General features: G+C 38.5%; 1 protein-coding gene and 1 long non-coding RNA gene across 4 annotated transcripts in view; one reads left to right on the top strand and one right to left on the bottom strand.

The window, feature by feature from the left end:
• Positions 1-20029, bottom strand: part of EDIL3 (EGF like and discoidin domains 3) — a 314619-nt gene that overhangs the window by 68005 nt on the left and 226585 nt on the right. For all 3 annotated transcript variants that reach the window (XM_072992583.2, XM_072992584.2, XM_078386383.1), the window contains 2 exons: positions 6055-6210; positions 4344-4488 (listed from right to left, as the gene is read on the bottom strand). In XM_072992583.2, the coding sequence (XP_072848684.1) occupies positions 4344-4488; positions 6055-6210 (301 nt within the window). The remainder of the gene's footprint in view (positions 1-4343; positions 4489-6054; positions 6211-20029) is intronic.
• Positions 4690-18519, top strand: LOC144587054 (uncharacterized). The gene is made up of 2 exons (XR_013542220.1): positions 4690-4791; positions 18334-18519. It is a non-coding gene; the product is annotated as an uncharacterized LOC144587054 (long non-coding RNA).

Genomic DNA, 20029 nt, shown 5'->3' with positions numbered 1-20029 from the left:
TAAATTCACCCAACACAGATGCAATAAATACTTATAATATTTTATGGTGTTACTTCAACTGTTGTAACTGAAATATTTTCAGTAGACAGTGAAAAGAAAAACAAACAGAACATATCTATTTTGTATGTATTCCTGGATTCTTGAGTTAGCTTCTTTTGTTAACTGATATAAACAATGTCATTGTTCAGTTACTGTGGTTTTCTAATTCCTCCCTCCATCCTAAAACAAATTGTGTTTGTGAAGTTTTGTGACATTTTAATTATTAATATTTTTACTGTACCTCACTTGGAGACCACACAGGAAAACAGTAAACAAATTGCAATTAACAAAATATACTTGAAATGAGAAGTTACTGCAGACAGCAAGTTCCAATCAAAGTCAAAATCACTTATGTTTCACACATTGGGTTTTTTGCCCCAGGCAGATATTTTAAAACTTTGACTTGTATACCTGAAAAAAAAGTTTATGCTCAATTGAATACCTAAACACATATATCTTCTAAATATATATGTCAGAAAACCAGAAATGATCACAAGTCCTAATGATATACTGTATACCCTCAGTGGAAACTAAATATTACCTGCTATTTCATATACGCAACAACTGTCTCACTGAAATCAATAAAGTGCAGAACACTTTTAACTCATGAGATCATTTCCATTGTTCTTAATTGTTTTAGGAGTGCTGAATAATAACTTGGATATAAGGCAGGAGATCAGTTTAGTCACTAAATAAATAGGCTTTGTTTGGGACCAAACAAGCTCTGTTTCGCCTCAAACAAAGTTAGATTGCCAGGAGCTAAAACACATTCATTTCCCCCTTATGACTAATTGTACTTATATTTCAGCTGAGGCTGCAGTTGTTCTTGAGGCTGTGAGTGTTGTAAGAGTTGACAGGAATAATGGCCTTGAAACAAGATGAGATCCAAGAAATGGATTCACTTAGTAGTGTTCACAGTTCTTTGAGCAAAACAAATCCTAATCATTCTGGCAAAGACTTATTCTAAAATGTGCTCCCCTGGATGGGAGACACAAAAAGAAGAAAATCTAATCCTCCAAAGCACCTGAACACGATTTTCTATTTACTTTCAAATCTGTCTTTATTGGAAGAGGGCCACAGTGAGATTAATGCATTAACTTTTCATTCTGGGACCTGGTTTTGTTGTCATTCAAGGACCAAGAATTATGTAACACAGGCAGGTTTGATATATTGCCACTGCCCTGGGTGACTGTTTCTACAGGCATATAAAAAAATAATCTCAAAACAAATCTACCCTTGTGGTTGCTGTAGGAAAATAATGCTGGTACTTTGACAAAGATGGAGAATTTTTATGTGTTTCATTGAATCTTCAAGGGAAAGAAGCTTTTGTGCAAAAAAGGTGCTGGATCAGGCTCTGTTTTTGTGATCTATTCATATAGGCAAAAAACAAGCAAACAAACAAAACAAAAGGCAATGAATCAACAGAAAACTGGGAAGGGCTGATATTGGCCACACTAGTTCATTTATTTCTACTATGGGGTATGGTGAAGGGTTTTTGTTCAGAAGCAACCAAACCAAATCGAATCAAACTATATCTGATCAAAAGCCACCAAACTCTGTAGTGGACTTAATTGCACCTGACAAGCACTGGAAAGGCACTTGGAAAATTCTTGCAAACTTCAGGGACCTTATAACCTGTAGCCTCAAGAAACCATAGAAAATAGAAGTTTCTAACACCACAATGACCCCATTAGTGAATTCTGAACTGTAAATGGCTACACGAACGGTGTGGTTTTCAAAGTGCACTGGCTCAACTAATTTATCCTAGATGTCTGTTAAAGGCATTTAATTATACATTCCAGGCCAGGCTTTTGTATCAACCCCTAGGAATGGCCTGTATCTTATTACAGTATATCACTTCCCTAGTACAGGACCTCTTGTGCATATTTCAAATGAGTATAAGCGTGTATATGATACACTTTTGTGCATGGTTGTTTCATTCATTCATTTATTCATTCAATTTGTATCACACTCCCATTAGTGTCATAGCACTACTCTGGGCAGGTTACAACACATATACAGTGGGGTCTCTACTTAAGAACTTAATCTGTATTGGAAGGTGGTTCTCAAGTTGAAAAGTTCTTATGTTGAATCTGCATTTCCCATAGGAATGCATTGAAAACCATTTAATCCGTATCTGCTCTTTTCCGTCCATAGAAACTACAGTGGAACCTCTACTTAAGAACTTAATCCATTTTGGAATGGTGTTCTTAAGTTGAAACGTTCTTAAGTTGAAGCAAAATTTCCCATAGGAATGGACTGAAAACCAATTAATCCGTTCTGGCTGGTTTTTTTGTTATGTAGAGGTGTGTTCGTACATTGAAGCATTAGTTCCCATAGGAATTAATGCAAAGCTGGTTAATACGTACTCTACCACTAGGGGGAGAAAAAATTTTTTAACCTAAGATGACCTAAGGTTAAAAAAAGAGCAGGAAAGGTTTTTTTCCTGTTCTTATCTTGGATTTCTGTTCTCAAGTAGAAGCAAAATTTAGCAAATGGAACTGTTCTTAAGTTGGATTGTTCTTAAGTAGAGACGTTCTTAAGTAGAGACCCCACTGTAATAGAAAACAAAAATAAAAATAGAAACATTAAAAGCAGCAACAATAATCCTAAAAAAGCATGTAAGTGATGATGCAACTGAATGTTCAAACTGCAATCAGTTATACAACCTTTTGCATACGTAGGTACTTGTGCAGCAATGTGATCCAATGCAATTACATTAACAGGATTGTTTTCCTCTTCTATCATTTTGTTGGAGTTGTTAAACTGAAAAATTAGCTATTGTTGCTACCAGCTACTTCAGTCTTTTTGACCAGCTGTCAGAGGATGACTGAGGTAAGAAATCCCTACCAAAACATGTTGGAGTTTTACAACCTCACATGCTGCCTGCAGTTTATTTGATCCGGGGGGGGGGGCTTTCTGGGTTGGGTGACTGTCAATCTATCTAGAACTAACCAATAATTCCCTCCCATCTCTGAATTCAAAGAGAGCCCCAATTCTCTGCTGAGTGTTCCTTTCCCTCTCTTTCATCTGTTGGGAGTCAATTTGTTTGCTGCTGATATTTTCACAACTATAAGTAATGAAATGTTTTTTATTCTTTTTCCTACATATGTCTCAGAGTGTTACTGAGATTTTAAGTGCCACTTAATAAGAAAGGGGTGGACTCTGGGGAACTTGAAGCTATTTCCATGCATTTCTGTACTTCTACTGGGAAGGACACATTTTACCAAATTGAGATTTAGTTGTTAAGAAAACCTTTGGTGCAAACTATGGCTGTACAGAAGTGGCTGTCAAAATTTTCCATCTTATTTCTACACCCTAATGAGAACCTTTCTCTGAAATGGCTGCAAGAAGATCAAGAATAATGGTTTGGCATAGATCTCAAGAATGATCACCCTCCTTCATTCTATATTGCTCTGTACTGGATCAAAGTGACAAGTGGGGGCAGGGACTTCCAGACCAGCACGTTCTTCTTCCTTCATATTTTGTGACCAGCTTTATAGGACATCCAAATAGGGCTACAGCCTTGGATGAAACTGATGGTTTAGAACCATTCCAATTCACCTTCAAGGGTAGTGACTGGTAACAGCCATGTTGGGTACAATATATTAAAGGGATATTGGATATATAATGGAAGATGGATAGGATGTAGTACGTCATGTTACTGTTCTTCCTCAACTTCTCAGTGGCTGTTTAGTATTCTTTTGGATTGCAAGACACTGTACTATGGATCCTTGGCTGGTTATAAACATTTTTTTTCAGGCAGACTTTCAACAAGCAAGCAGGGTTTCTTTCAAAAATGTTTTTGATCAAATGGTACTGTATTTTGTTGTTGTTGATGATGATGTGTTTCAGAATCTGTTTGATCAGCTTCATTGCTTTAATGTTTTAATTATATTTATTTGATTTGATTTTACCTTTATTGTTCACCTTGATATCATTTTTGGGAGAAAGTTTGTACAATATATATTTGTTCCATTCTGTGACTGTTTTATTTGTTTTAATTTTGTTCTTTTAATAGGTTTGTTGTTTTCAAAAGCTGTTGGCCTCTTTGTGGATCATTGACAAAGAGGTGGGATAAAAATGTTTAATTTAAATTGCAAAGTAAATTATATAGGAGAATCCCAGAAAGGAGGAGAGGAAAGGCCCACAGAGGGAATGAACAGAAAGGCAGAAATAAGGGTATGATAACCAATACATTTAAATAGATAAGTAAATAGGTTTGCTGTTTAAAATGCATTAATGTATACAAACACACTTATAGGCATTTTTAGGCCGGTTTCTTTTTCTGGTACACGGATTACCTGATAATTCACAGCCAAGGAGCTCCATTCTCAGTGTACAATGCCTTCTGCAAACTTGAGGATATAATCGTATGTACTGAGATTTTATTGGTGGGGTGAAAGAATTTGCATAAGGTGTATTATTATCCACATTCCCACGGAACACCTATGACAAAATAGATCAGATTGTAGAATACATTTGAACGGTAAAATAGAGATATATGATTTATGTGACAATTACTTGACTCCTAAAGAATGCCTACTGTCTTTCTTCAATGAATCTCTCACACAGCTGATGAAAAGGCCAGCAACTTCCAAATGGATAACTACAGACATCTAATGATCAAGTGGTAACTTCATGTCAAGAAGGGGGCGGAGCCTCCACGCAGCACTCCAGAAAATTAGAGGCAACATTGCACAACAGTGAGACAACAGCTAATGTAGAATCTAGTTTAATTCCAATGACAACGTAAGTACATCTTCAAAAAGGAAAAAAGACTCTTCAAACAGACTTAGAAATAAGGGAAGTAAATTCTAATTTGCAAAGATGGGGAATCACCATATTGGTCTCCATGCCTGTGAGGACTAACTGAGATTTCCTGCTGCTTTTGTAACCACCTTTACAAATGCACTCCATCCACAATTTGCACACATTAGCTATACAGAACTGGAGGGTTGTTTCTTAGTTTAAGGGTCATTTGATAATTTAAAGGCTTGAGTTGTGCTGCTTGCATCTTACAGTCAGCCACTGTTTCTGCACTTGCTTTGATTTCAAGGGGGGAAAGGATCCTGTGCAAAATACACAGACTTTTAATGCAGAAGGCAAAAGCCTGTGTCTTGCTCTTGGCAGGTGCTAAAGAACCTGACCAGGCTGTCAGATTCTTTCTTGAGAAAAGAAATCAATGAGAATCAATGAGAATGAAGAATACTATATGTATGCTTCACATCCTTATTAGAAATCACCTGTCACCATGTTACATGACAGGTTTGAGGCTGGCTCTCCCCGTTTACCTTTTTCCTTCTAAAACCACCTCCCCAGGGTTGATATGGGGCAATATGGGTTGATGCTCTGCAGCAGTTAAGTTTAATTTTTTTTTCCTGCACTGAGGCCCTGATCCAAATCTTTTCTTCCTCTCAAAATTGCTATGAGGGGAAAATGTGTAGGCCCAACTGAGGCCTTGATCCTCCTTCCAGAGTTTTTATTTGATTGAAACCTATAGGCACAATTTGAGATGCTAGTAAGAGCACTGAAAGGGGCTTCCTGCACTCTATAGAAAATATATCTTTTTCTCCCCTACACCTGTGCCACAGCCCTGATCCAAACTAGGTCATCCAAGGACTGATTTTAGAAGATAAAGTTATGTAGCAAGCTTGTTGTCCCTGACCATTAGGTCAGGGGTGTGCAACTGCCATGGGTCTGGGGGTAATTTTCTGCCCCCAGCTAAGACCCACACAAGAGAACCCAAAAGGCAACGAGGCGAAAAGATAGTGATGGTGGCCTCTTTGTAGTTGTGAAAATTGGATTCCCCCCCCCCCCCCCGGTGTTAATCTCTGCTGGAGGTGGTGGCTGTGACCTATTTTTAATAGGAATGGTTGCTGGGGGAGGGCAATTTATCTTTTTTTTTCCTGGCAACAAACACTTTTGGGATAGTCCAGTGCTGTTATGTTTCTCTGTTGAACTACCATATATTTGAAGCTATATAATGTTTTGATAATGATGGCATTGACTCACCATATCTTCAGTGGTGCCTTTCACTTTGTACGTTGACCATAATTTCCCATCATTGCTGTATGCAATTTTGTATGATTTAATATATTCTGGACTTCCAATTCTCTTAGCACCTTGAGTTATAACTCCAGTGATTCTCATCTTTCTTTGCAGGTTTATCTGAAATAACAATAATGTGTCATCAGTAACCATCAACTGTGGAATGATTGGTATTATGGCACATTTTAGCTTTGGGTTAAATATGAATTTCACAGCTTCTTTATTATATTCAATTTTCTTCCAACAAGGCTTCACTTTGGCTACAGTTCAACCTTAGAGGATATGACATCGAATTCACTGGAAGGGGTTATCATATCCTAAAGTACAGCAGCCTCTGCAGTCAGTGGGGTACTAGTATGGCCTTGCTTTTCAAAGACAAGCATATTCCTGCAGGGACATGAAAGAATACAGAATAGAGTATATTTTACAGATTATGTAGGCTCCACTCTGGGAAGCATACATAACTGCCCAAAGCTAGATTTAAATGGTAACTTAAACTGTTAAAAATATATGAAGAAGATGTAATGTAGTGCTTTGTAGGTATTACCTTGGGAATTTGGTTTATTATCCAGGTTCGTGCTCAAGAACACAAATCAACAACAGCATAAATTCATTTCTTTCTTTCTTTATGACACAGCTAGAGCAATAGCTTTTCTTTGTTTGTCCGCATGCTTGCATTCAGACAGTGGTTATGTTAAATTTTTCTAAACTGCACTGTCATTCAAACAAGGGTGGAAAGCACAAGCATTCTGATTATCAATATCAAAAATGAGAAATAAAAACCAAGCATAATAAAAAAAGATGTAACACTAACAGTTCAACCATCCATTACAATATATTTAAAATGCCTGGGCAAATAAAAAAAATATTTTGATGTGTTGCTGAAAGGAATAGAATTGGAATTAGTCTTTCTCTCTTCTGGATATTATTTGGAAGTTTGGGTGCCACCTTACTTTGTACTCTCTGTCCTTTATTAGCACTCTCCTTCTCTTTGTTCATTGCCAAAAATAATGAAGGGGAAACAGTGTCTCAATTAAATAATGAATTAATGAGTATTAGGGCACTTAACAGATTAACCACCTCCAGCTCCTTATTTACAACAACAATAACAACATCCCCATAAATAACTAAAAGTATATATCCAAAAATTGCAGCCACATTCTGAGGACTCCAGTGGCTTCCCAGATCAAAAGGGATTGCTAAGGAGCCTCAGATTTTGAGAGGGGGAATAGAAAACTGTTAATTACAGGATAAAGTATAAAAACAACAACCAGAGAGTGCCATATAATCTTGTACACAATACAAATGTTGGAGAGGAAATACCTTTATATAGACCACTAACAACAACAACAATCATCATCATCATCAACATCAAACATTCAGCACATGCTTTTGTGATTAAAATTACTTCCTTAGGCATGCACCAATATCTTGTAGAGAATTCAGAAAAAAAATATAAATGAGTGCTCAGGGACTACTTCCTGTCTTAACAGGTGAATGTAAAATTCTGTGTGGTACAAGGGTGAAACACTTAATCACACACCCCAAGCTGGTTGAAATCAGCTTTGACCTAACTTAAGAAGGATATCTGGCAGATTGGTGAATGCCTGCGGAAGTGATTTTTAATCATGGAAGCTCATGCTGAAGTTTGACATTTTTAATGGTCTAAATATAGTGGTCTAAATAAAGATACCTTAGGCATCCTTCAGTCTCGAAAGACCATGGTAACGCACTCTGTATGAGTGTTCTCTCCAGAGCACAAAGCCTGGGTAGAATAATATGGAGGATAGGCTGTTACCCAAGCAGCAAATCCTCCCTCTCCACGTCGCTGAAATGGCCCAATGGAAAGGCAAGGGCCAATACAACTGGTTTCAGCGATGTCTCAGGAGTTGCCAGAATGACACGAACTGCCTCCGGATTCTGGCTCCGGATTTTGCCTCGAGGTTAATTCCTGAAGCCTTTTCCATCAGTGGATATAGCCACAAGGCAGTGGAGGTTTGAACTCGGAGTTTTCCTTCTCCTAGATGGGCTGCCTTCCAAGGCTAACGAGTCCCACCTACCTGGTCCAGGTGGGTAGGTATCACATCTCCAGTATCTATAGAATAATGTCTGTGGCTGATGATGCGATCAACTTTGTGTGCGGATTTGCATGAACAAGATTCCAGTTACTGAATTCCAATTAGAACAGTCATAAATAGAGAAGACTTTCAGATTGTACCTGATGTTCACAGAACTATCCTCATTTCTATTTCCACTTTAGAATGCAAAATGACCAACAAAGTTGAATTTCAGATAATTTTGTGATCAACTTTAAAAATCCAAAATACTGTATGGTCATTTTTTTAAAAAAGGCAGGAAAGGGGAAATTTTCTGATAGTCTTTGAAGGAATGAAAAAGGTTGAACATTGAGATTCAACTATGCTATATTTTTATTTAAATCAATAATATTACTTCACAATGGACAGTATGATCTCAAATCTGACCAATGAATGTCAATGTAGCGTTCTCTATTTATTAGGTCTGTGGTTCATGTTACATTATGTAATGGTTTATGTTTGTTATATAATAATGGTTCATGCCTATTAATGTTACTGAGAGGCTGAGGTGAGAGAGATGCTATAAGAGGCGGAGCCTGAGTCAGTCTGCAGTCAGTAGAGAAATGTTAAGAGTCAGGCAGTAGAGAAAAGTCAGAGAAAGTAATAGAGTGCGTAGTTTGGGAAATTCTGAAGAGTGATTAGTTACTGAAGATATTAATGAAACAATCTCTGTAATCAATAAACCAAAGTTTTATTTAAAGGTACTTGAAGTGTGGACCTGAATCTTTCTGAAGTAAATGGTGATTTAGTGATCACCTGGTGGCAGCAAGTGTAAAAGAAGAGAGTGTTTGCCTTCGTGTGCTCTGAGGCTTGAAGGTCAAGCAAAAAGGGCACGAGGGTGGACGCCACAGTCAATTTAAGCAATTAATAATTTGCTGCCCTTCTACAGTGCCCCAGATATGCCACCTGGAGTGGACAGTTCACTCAACCCAATGGTAGTGCTAGAATGGTCTACATCTAAAAACCTGAACAGCCTGTCCACTATGTCATTTTCAGAAGTTCTCCCATCCTTCAAGCTGTTGAGAATATGAAGGATAGCAGCTCTGAATACAGTCTATCATTTTCTTGACAGCTTAACAAAGCGCCTTAGAAAACTGGAAAGAGACATGGTTTACTGTGTATGCAAAGCTGTTGTGCATCCATTAAGACCTTTACATAAACACTCTGTTCCTTCATTCCAAAAGGTTTGTTTATGAAAATAAAGGAGCCTCTGAAGGAGCCATTAATGTGGCACAAGGAGCAGAGGAGCAAACCAAGGCAATGTTTCTGAAAAATATAGGGCTGCTTTTTTCCCCCTGAATAATTAGATGATATTTGAAGTGTTTTAAAAATGACAGAGAATTATTCTGCCAGAGATACAGAAGGCCACATGAATTAAGAGAAGACTGGAACAGAGGATGTCAAACAAAGAACATGAAATAAAGAACATCCCATTAGTGAAATGTTGTTGTTTAGCACAGTGTTTTTTTAAGTAGCAAAACATTATCCAGGATGGTGGGTGTAATATTTTCTGGCTCCCGGTATTTATATAAGGAACCCACATCACTCCAACAGCATGCCAGGATAAGAGCTTATGTAAGTTCATCATGTGAATATAATGTTACCACTCATCTGATGTATTCTACCACAGATATTTGGCACTTTGAATACTTTTGAGAAGTAAATGTTTGACTTACAGTACATGACAAAAGAAATTAAGCAGAAGGCCCCTCGCCTTTTGCAAAAGCAAAGTTTAAGTAATGAAATCGAGTGAGAATGGCTATATGTTCAAACTGATAAGGGGGAATAATTGATTCATTCAAAATGGTGTTTTGGAAGAATGTTTTATGGAGATCATAGACTCCCAGAAGGACAAATAACTGGTTTCTAAACCAAATAAAGCTTGAACTTTTCATTAGAAACTAAAAATTACTTAATTACTTTTAGTGTACTTTGGACATATCATGAGAAGGCAAAACTCATTGGAAAAGACAATAATGACTAGGAGAAGCTAAAGGCAAAAGGAGAAAAAAGGATGAACTAGCATGAAAAGAATTGACAACTAGCATGAAAAGAATTGACTCAATAAAGATAGGCTTGGCTTTCAGTTTGTAAATCTTGAGCAGGACTATCAACCATAGGAACCTTTGGAGATCACTGATTTATAGGGTCAGCATAAATTGGAGACAACCTGATGTCATGTAACAAAAACATTTAGTTTATCTTGATCATTTTTTGTTTTTTCCAGGCTTAAGGAAAGGACGCTCATAAGTGGTTACATATGGATACAGTGGTGCCTCGCTTAACGACGATAATCTGTTCCAGCGAAAACATCGTAAAGTGAAAATAAAACCCCATTGAAACACATTGAAAACCGTTCAGTGCTTTCCAGTGGAGTAAAAACTCACCGTCCAGCGAAGATCCTCCATACGGCAGCCATTTTGGCTGCCTGTATAGCGAAGAATCTGTCACTAAACACAGCGGGGAGCAATTTTAATCACCCGGTGGCCATTTTGAAACTGCCAATCAGCTGTTCGAAGATGCACAACATTTTGTGAAGAATTGGTTCCTGAAGCAGGGAACTGATCATTGTAAAGTGAATTTCCCCCATTCAGACCATCGTTTTGCGATCGCAATTGTGATTGCAAAAAGATCATTGTTAAGCGGTTTCATCATAATGCCGGGCAATCATAAAGCGAGGCACCACTGTAATGCTTAACCTTTGCACGTTACTTATCCAGTCAAATGAAAAAGGGACAATAGAGCTTTATCAATGCACATATTCATTTTTAAACTGAATGGGAGAAGATGAAAAGTCATGGCAGGCTGGAGAAGCAAGAAAGGCCCAGACTAGAGATGGGCACAATATGAACCATGAAGCAAAAATCCTCCCCATGAACAGGGTTGTTTCATGGTTCATTTTCGGGTGCTTCAAGAAAATGTGCCTGGCCAGAACGAAACAAAACAACAAAATATTATTGGCATTGGAGATTCCCAACTCCAGTCTTTGCCAGACTTGGAGAGAGTGGAGAGCAGAGTCTGCCCAAAAGTCAGCCAAAGTTTGGCAAAGATAGGATTTGGAATGTATGAGTTATAGCCCTCCCAATCAGATTCCCCCAGGAAAGTCCTCTTTAGCTGGCTAAAGAGCACTTTCCTGAGGAGACCTGCTCTGGGGGGGGGAGTATAAATGGGATTTCCCAAATCCAGTCTTCACCAAATTTGGAGAGGGTGTGCAGGAGAGTCAGCTGAAGACTCTCTGTGAATTTGACATCTCTACCTCATGTGGGGGACATTCTACCATAGAATTAGTATGGTATACAGTATAGTGTAATTTCTTGTGTAATATCTTTTATCTGTCTCCAAAAGCTTTTTACTTTATCTCATGTCCACCACATATGAAAAAAAGTTCCAGGTTGCTGAGAACACTTCCAGCATGAGTTGCTAGCCCCCGGCACCATTTTTCCCAGTTTCACAGGTGTAAAATACCACATATAAAACATCTTTAAGACATTTTCTCTCAAGTTTACTGGCTTGAGCCATCTATAGTTCTCATTCCACATTTGAGTCTGCTCATCTATATCTATATTATAACCAGAACTTTGTGCCCATTTAATCATCACTGTTTTCACCCTTTCATCTTCTAAATTATATTCTAACAAAAAGTACTGTATACTTTTCTGGTATAATCTTAGCATTAGCATAAATCCATAACTAATCAACCTGTACCTTCCCCTCATTAAAACACACTATTTTGTCTTTTTTAAACCTTGATTCTAATTTTAACATTGTCCACCAATCTGTCTGTCTGTCTGAAGACCCATTTCCTTTAGCTCTTGGATATTTTTAAATTGTTGCTCTTTAGTTAATAGGTCTTTATACATATATCTCCATTCTTTCAGAATTAAAAAGGCTGAGTAAATGCTTCCAGCAGTGCTACCCATAGCGGGATTTTTTAATATGTTTGCTCCTGGAAATTTTGCCAAACCTTACGATATGATCAAGAAAAGTTGTTTGATCTTTAACCTTTCCATACCCTATACGTGCATGCCATCCTACTCTCAGGTCATGTCCTTCCAATTTTAAAAGTCTTTGGTCCTCCAATGTAATCCATTCCTTTACCAGTTCAAAGCACAGGCTTTATTGTATAGTAGACAGTTTGGTCAGTGAACTAAAACGGATGGGAATGGGCAAATTCAATTCAGATGATTACCATATCTACTATTGTGGGCAAGATTCACGTAGAAGAAATGGAGTAGCCCTCATAGTCAACAAAAGAGTTGGAAAAGCTGTACTGGGATACAATCTCAAACATGATAGAATGATTTCAATACGAATCCAAGGCAGACCTTTCAATATCACAGTAATCCAAGTTTATACACCAAACACCAGTGCTGAAGAGGCTGAAATTGACCAATTCTATGAAGACTTACAACACCTTCTAGAACTGACACCAAAGAAAGATGTTCTTCTCATTATGGGGGATTGGAATGTTAAAGTTGGGAGTCAAGAGATGAAAGGAACAGCAGGTATGCTTAGCCTTGGAGTTCAAAATGAAGCAGGGCAAAGGCTAATAGACTTTTGTCAAGAGAACAAGCTGGTCATCACAAGCACTCTCTTCCAACAACACAAGAGGTGACTCTACACATGGACATCACCAGATGGGCAACACTGAAATCAGACTGTATTTTCTGCAGCCAAAGATGGAGACGCTCTATACAGTCAGCAAAAACAAGACCTGGAACTGATTGTGGCTCTGATCATCAGCTTCTTATAGCAAAATTCTAGTTTAAACTGAAGAAAGTAGGAAAAACCACTGGACTAGTCAGGCATAATCTAAACCAAATCCCTTATGAATACAGAGTGGAGGTGAAGAACAGATTTAAGGAACAAGATTTGATGGACAGAGTGCTTGAAGAACTATGGATGGAGGCTCGTAACATGGTACAGGAGGCAGCAATAAAAACCATCCCAAAGAAAAGGAAATGCAAGAAAGCAAAGTGGCTGTCCAAGAAGGCCTTACAGATAGTAGAGAAGGGAAACAAAATGCAAGGGAGATAGGGAAAGTTACAGAAAATGGAATGCAGACTTCCAAAGAATAGCAAGGAGACACAAGAGGGCCTTCTTAAATGAACAGTGCAAAGAAATAGAGGAAAAGAATAGAAAGGGAAAAACCAGAGATCTGTTCAAGAAAATCTGAGATAGTAAAGGAACATTTTGTGCACAGATGGACATGATAAAGGAAAAAAAAATGGTAGGGACCTAACAGAAGCGGAAGACATCAAGAAGAGGTGGCAAGAATGCACAGAAGAATTATATCATAAAGATCTGGATGTCCGGGAAACCCCAGAAAGTATGATTGCTGACCTTGAGCCAGACATCCTGGAGAGCGAAGTCAAGTGGGCCTTAGAAAGCATGGCTAACAACAAGGCCAGTGGAAGTGATGGCATTCCAGTTGAACTATTTAAAATCTTAAAAGGTAATGCTATTAAGGTGCTACACTCATTATGCCAGTGAGTTTGAAAATTCAACAGTGGCCAGGGGATTGGAAAAGATCAGTCTACATCGCAATCCCAAAGAAGGGCAGTGCCAACTACAATACAATTGCACTCATTTCACATGCTAGCAAGGTTATGTTCAAAATCCTACAAGGTAGGTTTCAGCAGTATGTGGACCGAGAACTCCCAGAAGTACAAGCTGTATTTCGAAGGGGCAGAGGAACTAGAGACCAAATTGCTAACATGTGCTGGATTATGGAGAAAGCCAGAGAGTTCCAGAAAACATCTACTTCTGCTTCATAGAGCATGCAAAAGCCTTTGACTGTGTGGACCACAGCAAACTATGGCAAGTTCTCAAAGAAATGAGAGTGCCTCGCCACCTTATCTATCTCCTGATAGACAGGAAGCAAGGGCTAGAACTGGATATGGAACAACTGATTGTTTCAAAATTGGGAAAGGATTGTGACAAGGCTGTATATTGTCTCCCTGCTTATTTAACTTATATGCAGAATACATCATGAGAAAGGCTGGATTGCATGAATCCCAAACTGGAATTAAGATTGCTGGAAGAAATATCAACAACCTCAGATATGCAGATGATACCACTCTGATGACAGAAAGTGAGGAGGGATTAAAGAACCTCTTGATGAGGGTGAAAGAGAAGAGCGTAAAAAAATGGTCTGAAGCTGAACATCAAAAAGACTAAGATCATGGCCACTGGCCCCATCACCTCCTGGCAAATAGAAGGGGAAGAAATGGATGCAGTAACAGATTTTACCTTCTTGGACTCCAAGATCACTGTAGAAGGTGACAGCAGCTACAAAATTAAAATGCTCCTGCTTCTTGGCATGAAAGTGATGACAAACCTCAGCAGCATCTTAAAAAGCAGAGACATCACCTTACCGACAAAGGTCCGCATAGTCAAAGCTATGGTTTTTCCAGTAGCGATGTATGGAAGTGAGAGCTGGACCATAAAAAGGTCTGACCCCTGAAAAATTGATGCTTTGGAATTGTGTTGCTGGAGGAGACTCTTGAGAGTCCCCTGGACTCCAAGGAGAACAAACCTATCCATTTTGAAGGAAATCCACTCTTCAGTGCTCACTGAAGCTGAAGATCCTGAAGCTGAGGCTCTAATACTTTGGCCATTTCATGAGAACAGAAGACTCCCTGGAAAATACCCTGATGTTGGGAAAGAGTGAAGGCAAGAGGAGAAGGGGACAACAGAGGATGAGATGGTTGGACATTGTCACCGAAGCTAGCAACATGAATTTGACCCAACTCCGGGAGACAGTGGAAGACAGGAGGGCCTAGCATGCTCTGGTCCATGGAGTCATGAAGAGTTGGACATGACTCAATGAGTAAACAACAACAACATGGTCACAGAGGAGGTAGCATAAATGTGTGATCTGCATTGCATGGGGGAGGGTTCACGGTGAAAAGTTGTACCACACTCTTCCCTGGCATTAAGGGCTTGATCAGTTTCCCTCTATCTTTTCCCAAGAGCTCAACTTTTTATCCTTTTCATTTTCACTTGGAAACATCAGTTTTCTACCTCAGAGAGTTCACAGAATTAGGCGGACTGAAAACTTGCTTGGTTTGTTCCTTCTTATTATTAACTTATTATTTTATTCCCAAAGGTAGTTGTTATGAATGCTATTAACGGAAAGATATGAATTATTCAGTCACTGGCATGTTTAGACAGCAGCCTCAGAACAAAGCCCACAATCAGTCCAGTGTTTTATAGAATTCTGCAGTGATTTGAATTTCATTTAATTTACAAATTGTTGATTGCTGACTTAATTATTTTTAGTAAAAGGATAATATTAATTACTTTATTCCTTATAATAAACTTCAGTACATACTTTAGATGGTTAAATTCCTCCGTGTCTTTGTATTTTTTTACTGTTTGCATGCTGGCAACACGGGTAGGAGAATAAGTGCAATAAAACTGCGACCCAAGAGAATATTTTATGGGCATGTTGATCTGAAATAATGTTTTAAGGTTAAATAAAGGTTCATTCCAATGAGGGGACATGCTTCAAAAAGTAGAGCACAGACACATAAGCTGGCTTTTCAGTTCTTACTCTTTCACACTATATATGAAACCATTTCATTTCATTTTGTAAAATTATATGGCTGAGAGGAGCACCAAGGGGCGTCATGACAACCCTTGCTAAAGAATCACAGAAGATTACCCCTGACAGGTCACCAACGATCTTTTGGTTAAAAAACCACCCATCGGGCAAAAGCCACCTCCTTCCCAGGTAGTCCTTTCCATTGTCATACAGCGATTGCGGTTGGGAGTTCTTCCTAATGTTTAGTCAAGATCTCTTTTCCTATAATCTCAATCAATTATTTTGTGTCTTTCCTTTGGATCTGCCCAAAACAACTTTGTTCCATCTTTCATATGACAGTCCTTTGGTTATGTGATGATGGCGATGATACTGCCTTCCAGTTTTCTCTTCTGATCTCTCAATTGTTCCTCACAGGACTTGTTTTCAAGTCTATTTATTATCCTCCTCCTGTTGGTTATCCACCTCTGAAGGTGTAGCAACTACTCAAGATCCTTCATAAACCATGGTGCCCAGAAGTGGACACAGTGTTCCAGGTGATGTCTGAACAAAGCAGAATAGAGTGGTATTTGCGTTGATCTGAACATTACATGTGTCAATACAGCCTAATATTACTTTTACTTTTGTAGTTGCTTATTTATTTATTTATTTATTTATTTATTTATTTATTTATTTATTTATTTATTTATTTATTTATTTATTTATTGCTTGCATTTATATGCCGCCCATCTAGACATGGTCCACTTATGCTACTGCTGCATCACACTGTTGACTCATGTTTAGCCTGTAAGTTCTATTAAGATACATAGATCCTTTTCACCGAGTACCAGCTTTGTCGGGTGCACATTTTACTAGCTTGGCCACAAGCTCTATGAGTTGCATGTGCTTTGCTGTAAGTAATGTTGTTTGGGTTGCAAGTCCTAGTGGGAGTGATGGCAACAACTGCAGCTGCTAGGTGCTTTTTGTCCTCTGTCAGCTAGCCACATTTTTCCTCTCCTCTGGCTCTGGCTCATTTATCTGTATTCCTTCCATGCCCATCTCTACAATCAAGTGGCCCAAAAACGGTTCTAGTGCCCCTTCGAGCTCTCAGCTGCCTTGCTGGCATGGCATCACATTTATTCCTCTAACTTCCCAAGGCTTCATCCCTATAATACAGTGGGGTCTTGACTTGAGAACTTAATCCGTATTGGAAGGCGGTTCTCAAGTCAAAAAGTCTGTAGGTCAAGTCTCCATTGACCTACAGTGCATTGAAAACCGATTAATCCCGTAACAGGCCGTTTTTGTTCCTTTTTGGTTTTTTTCTGGTCTGTAAGTCAATTCTCAGGCTGCAAGTCAAACCTAAATTTTGCGGCCAGAGAAGTCTGTAACTCAAAAAGTCTGTAAGTCAAGCCATCTGTAAGTCAAGGGTCCACTGTATAGGTCCTGAAATCACAGGTCAGATGCAGCTGATCTGACAATCATAAAATTGGCAAGGATGATGGGAAATACAATCTAACAGCATTCGAAGAACCAGACATTCCCTATCCCTGCAGTAAAAAAAAAAAAATCACTAGCAGATTTTGAAAGATGCCCATTAGTTTCTATGGACGGAAAAAAGCAGATACGGATCAAATGGTTTTCAATGCATTCCTATGGGAAATGCAGATTTGACCTGCGAACTTTTTGACTTGAGAACCGCCTTCCAATACGGACTAAGTTCTCAAGTCAAGACCCCACTGTACTGCTACTTTTGTCTGTTGTTACAGAACTACTTTTGATTTCCTTTACCCTCAGTTCAAATCACTTTTTAAACATACAGATGTCAAACAGGTTAAAAAGAATCTACTGAGGTTTTATTCCACCCTGGGTGCAAACAGTAGTTTCTTGCTCCACCCAGCAGTTCCAGAATTACACCAATATCCCTCATCCAATCCATTTTTGGACATTTGTTTGAAGACAGCACACACGCCTCATATTTTGATATGTCTGTAAGGATAAGGAGATTATATTGCTTATGCAGCCAAATATATATATATATATATATATATATATATATATATATATATATCCAACAGAGAAGAGGAGGTGCCAACAGCAGATGAGCAGGAATTTCAGGGTCCTCAGGAGTACAAAATAGTCATTCATATAGATGAATGATTGCAGAGCTAACCCCTGCCCAAGTAGGAGGTCCAGGACTAAACCAACCCCGACATATAGAGGTCCAATCTCTGTTTAAAAACAGTGTTTGAACAATCAGTGAAGTATCTCTCTTTCCGGCTAATTTAAATCACTTCCTTCTGATATCCTTTGGAGCCATAAAAAATAGCTTCCATTTAGCAACCCTTGAGAAATATTTAAGAAAGGCTACCATATCATCTCTCAGTCTTCTATTCTCCAGGTGAAACATGTCCAACTCTCTGAACAGTTCCTACAGGTTGGTTTCTTCAGGGTGATAGACACCCAAATGGAGGGATGGTGGGTTACAACTGCCCAGTCCTGACTGAATAACTGATAATAGCAATGGTGAACAGAAGGATGGAAGTCATCTCAGTAGGAGAGAAACAGAATGGGAAGGTTAGAATTTGGGACAGAATAACTCAGTGTCACACTATTTTCTTGCAGGTCCTACTTAGTAGTTTCTAATGCACGATGTGTAATAGAAGGTGCTGCCGCCTAGCAACTGTCAATCACCAACAAAAAGAAAAAAAGACCATACGACGTGATGAATGATATCCAGTGGCTTGGCCTGATTCCTGCACCTTGGAGAATTTTCACGGGAGCTGGTATCTAGAGGGCAGTGCCTGAGAGGCAAGATCAAGGAAGGCAAAGGCTGAGAGCAGGAACCATTCTGGAAGAAAACCTTGTTCCACCTTAAGAACATGGCGTTTCTGTTCCCGAGACTATCCTGAATGTGATTTTTATTAGATGAATCTTTTGCAAGTTTTTCTGAGAACTTCTTATGGCTGCAAAGTGTATAAAAACCTTTAGTATAAATAAATGATATACAGCACATGTTTTCCGTGCTTAACAAATAATATATAGGACATAAAACCATGGTTAAGAGAATACTGAAAAATTCTCCAGTAAGGTTGGTATAATTATAATATCTGTTGCCTGGTATAACTGCATACCTCACAACATTTGTTACTTTTACATTCCTGTAGCTTTTGACCCTCCTGCATTGAGATGGGGCATTCGGATCCCCCACAATCATTTCAGAGAACTTGACCTAGAAAGATGGTGTCCCACAATGATGTCAACTGGACAGTCTAAAATAATTATCTCAAGTTCAGCCAGTAACCATATATGTCTGGAAATATCCCAGCAACACAGGAAACCTGTATCAAATAAATTTAATTTTCTTCCCACCGCATGGTGGGTCAGAGCATTTGGGCAGAATGGAGCAGATTCTATATGCACTAACACTCCTTTGGATATGATGCATTTTAATACCACAAGAAACAATGAGGGTTGGAAAACACAGCAGAAGTCTCAAAAGACAGGAGCTTTTGTTTTCACTTTGACTTGTTCTATTCCTAGTGCAAGAGGGTTAAAATCCAGGGTTTCCAAAACAAGTGCTAGAGGAAGAGCTCATATTTTCTTTCAACCTCCACCTTTTGCAATGTTGATGAAGATGAAACCACCCATACAAATAAGGATGAAAAGCAAAATTCAGATTCTGCTTCTCTTAGAGTCTTTCTTCTTACTAGTAAAAGTGGGACAGGAAAAGTTAAGAATTGTTAGACTTCTGCAGCAAAACAGCAGCAGCAACAACAAAGCCATTATCCTCCTCAAAAAACAAAACAAAAAAACTCTTGACAATTTATAAGCCTTCTTCAAGATGAATTAAAGGCATTAACAAAATCTGTATTTTTCCTTTGCAGAGTACAGAATGTAAGACAATACATCTCATTAAAAATTGAATGCATTTTGTTTAGGAACATATTATAGGGAGTAAAGCAGAGGGAAGAAGAAAAGTTGATGAGTCTCAAGAGGAAGTCTGGCATTGTAATTAGGATTTTTTTTCAACATTTGTAGAGGAAAAATATCACGGTATGGATGCCCTAATCAACATTATTCAAGGCTTTGACTCAAGCCACACACATTAATCAAGTGTAGTTTTCCACCTTGATATTTCTATTTTTGATTTTGTTTTAATTCTAAATACGTGGGGATTTTGAACAAGAAACCAGCACAGGATGGAAGAAGCATCTTTATTTTCTTCTCCATTGGCTTTCCTAGTGCGCACACACGTGCACAAACACACAAACAAACAAACAAACAAACAAACAAACTTCCCCATTTCTTTTAGAGACTT

The sequence above is a fragment of the Pogona vitticeps genome, chromosome 2 (genome assembly GCF_051106095.1).
Source record: "Pogona vitticeps strain Pit_001003342236 chromosome 2, PviZW2.1, whole genome shotgun sequence".
NCBI classification, from domain to species: domain Eukaryota; kingdom Metazoa; phylum Chordata; class Lepidosauria; order Squamata; family Agamidae; genus Pogona; species Pogona vitticeps.
The sequence above is the reverse complement of the archived record's forward strand: the minus strand, read 5'-3'. Positions and strand labels throughout refer to the sequence as shown.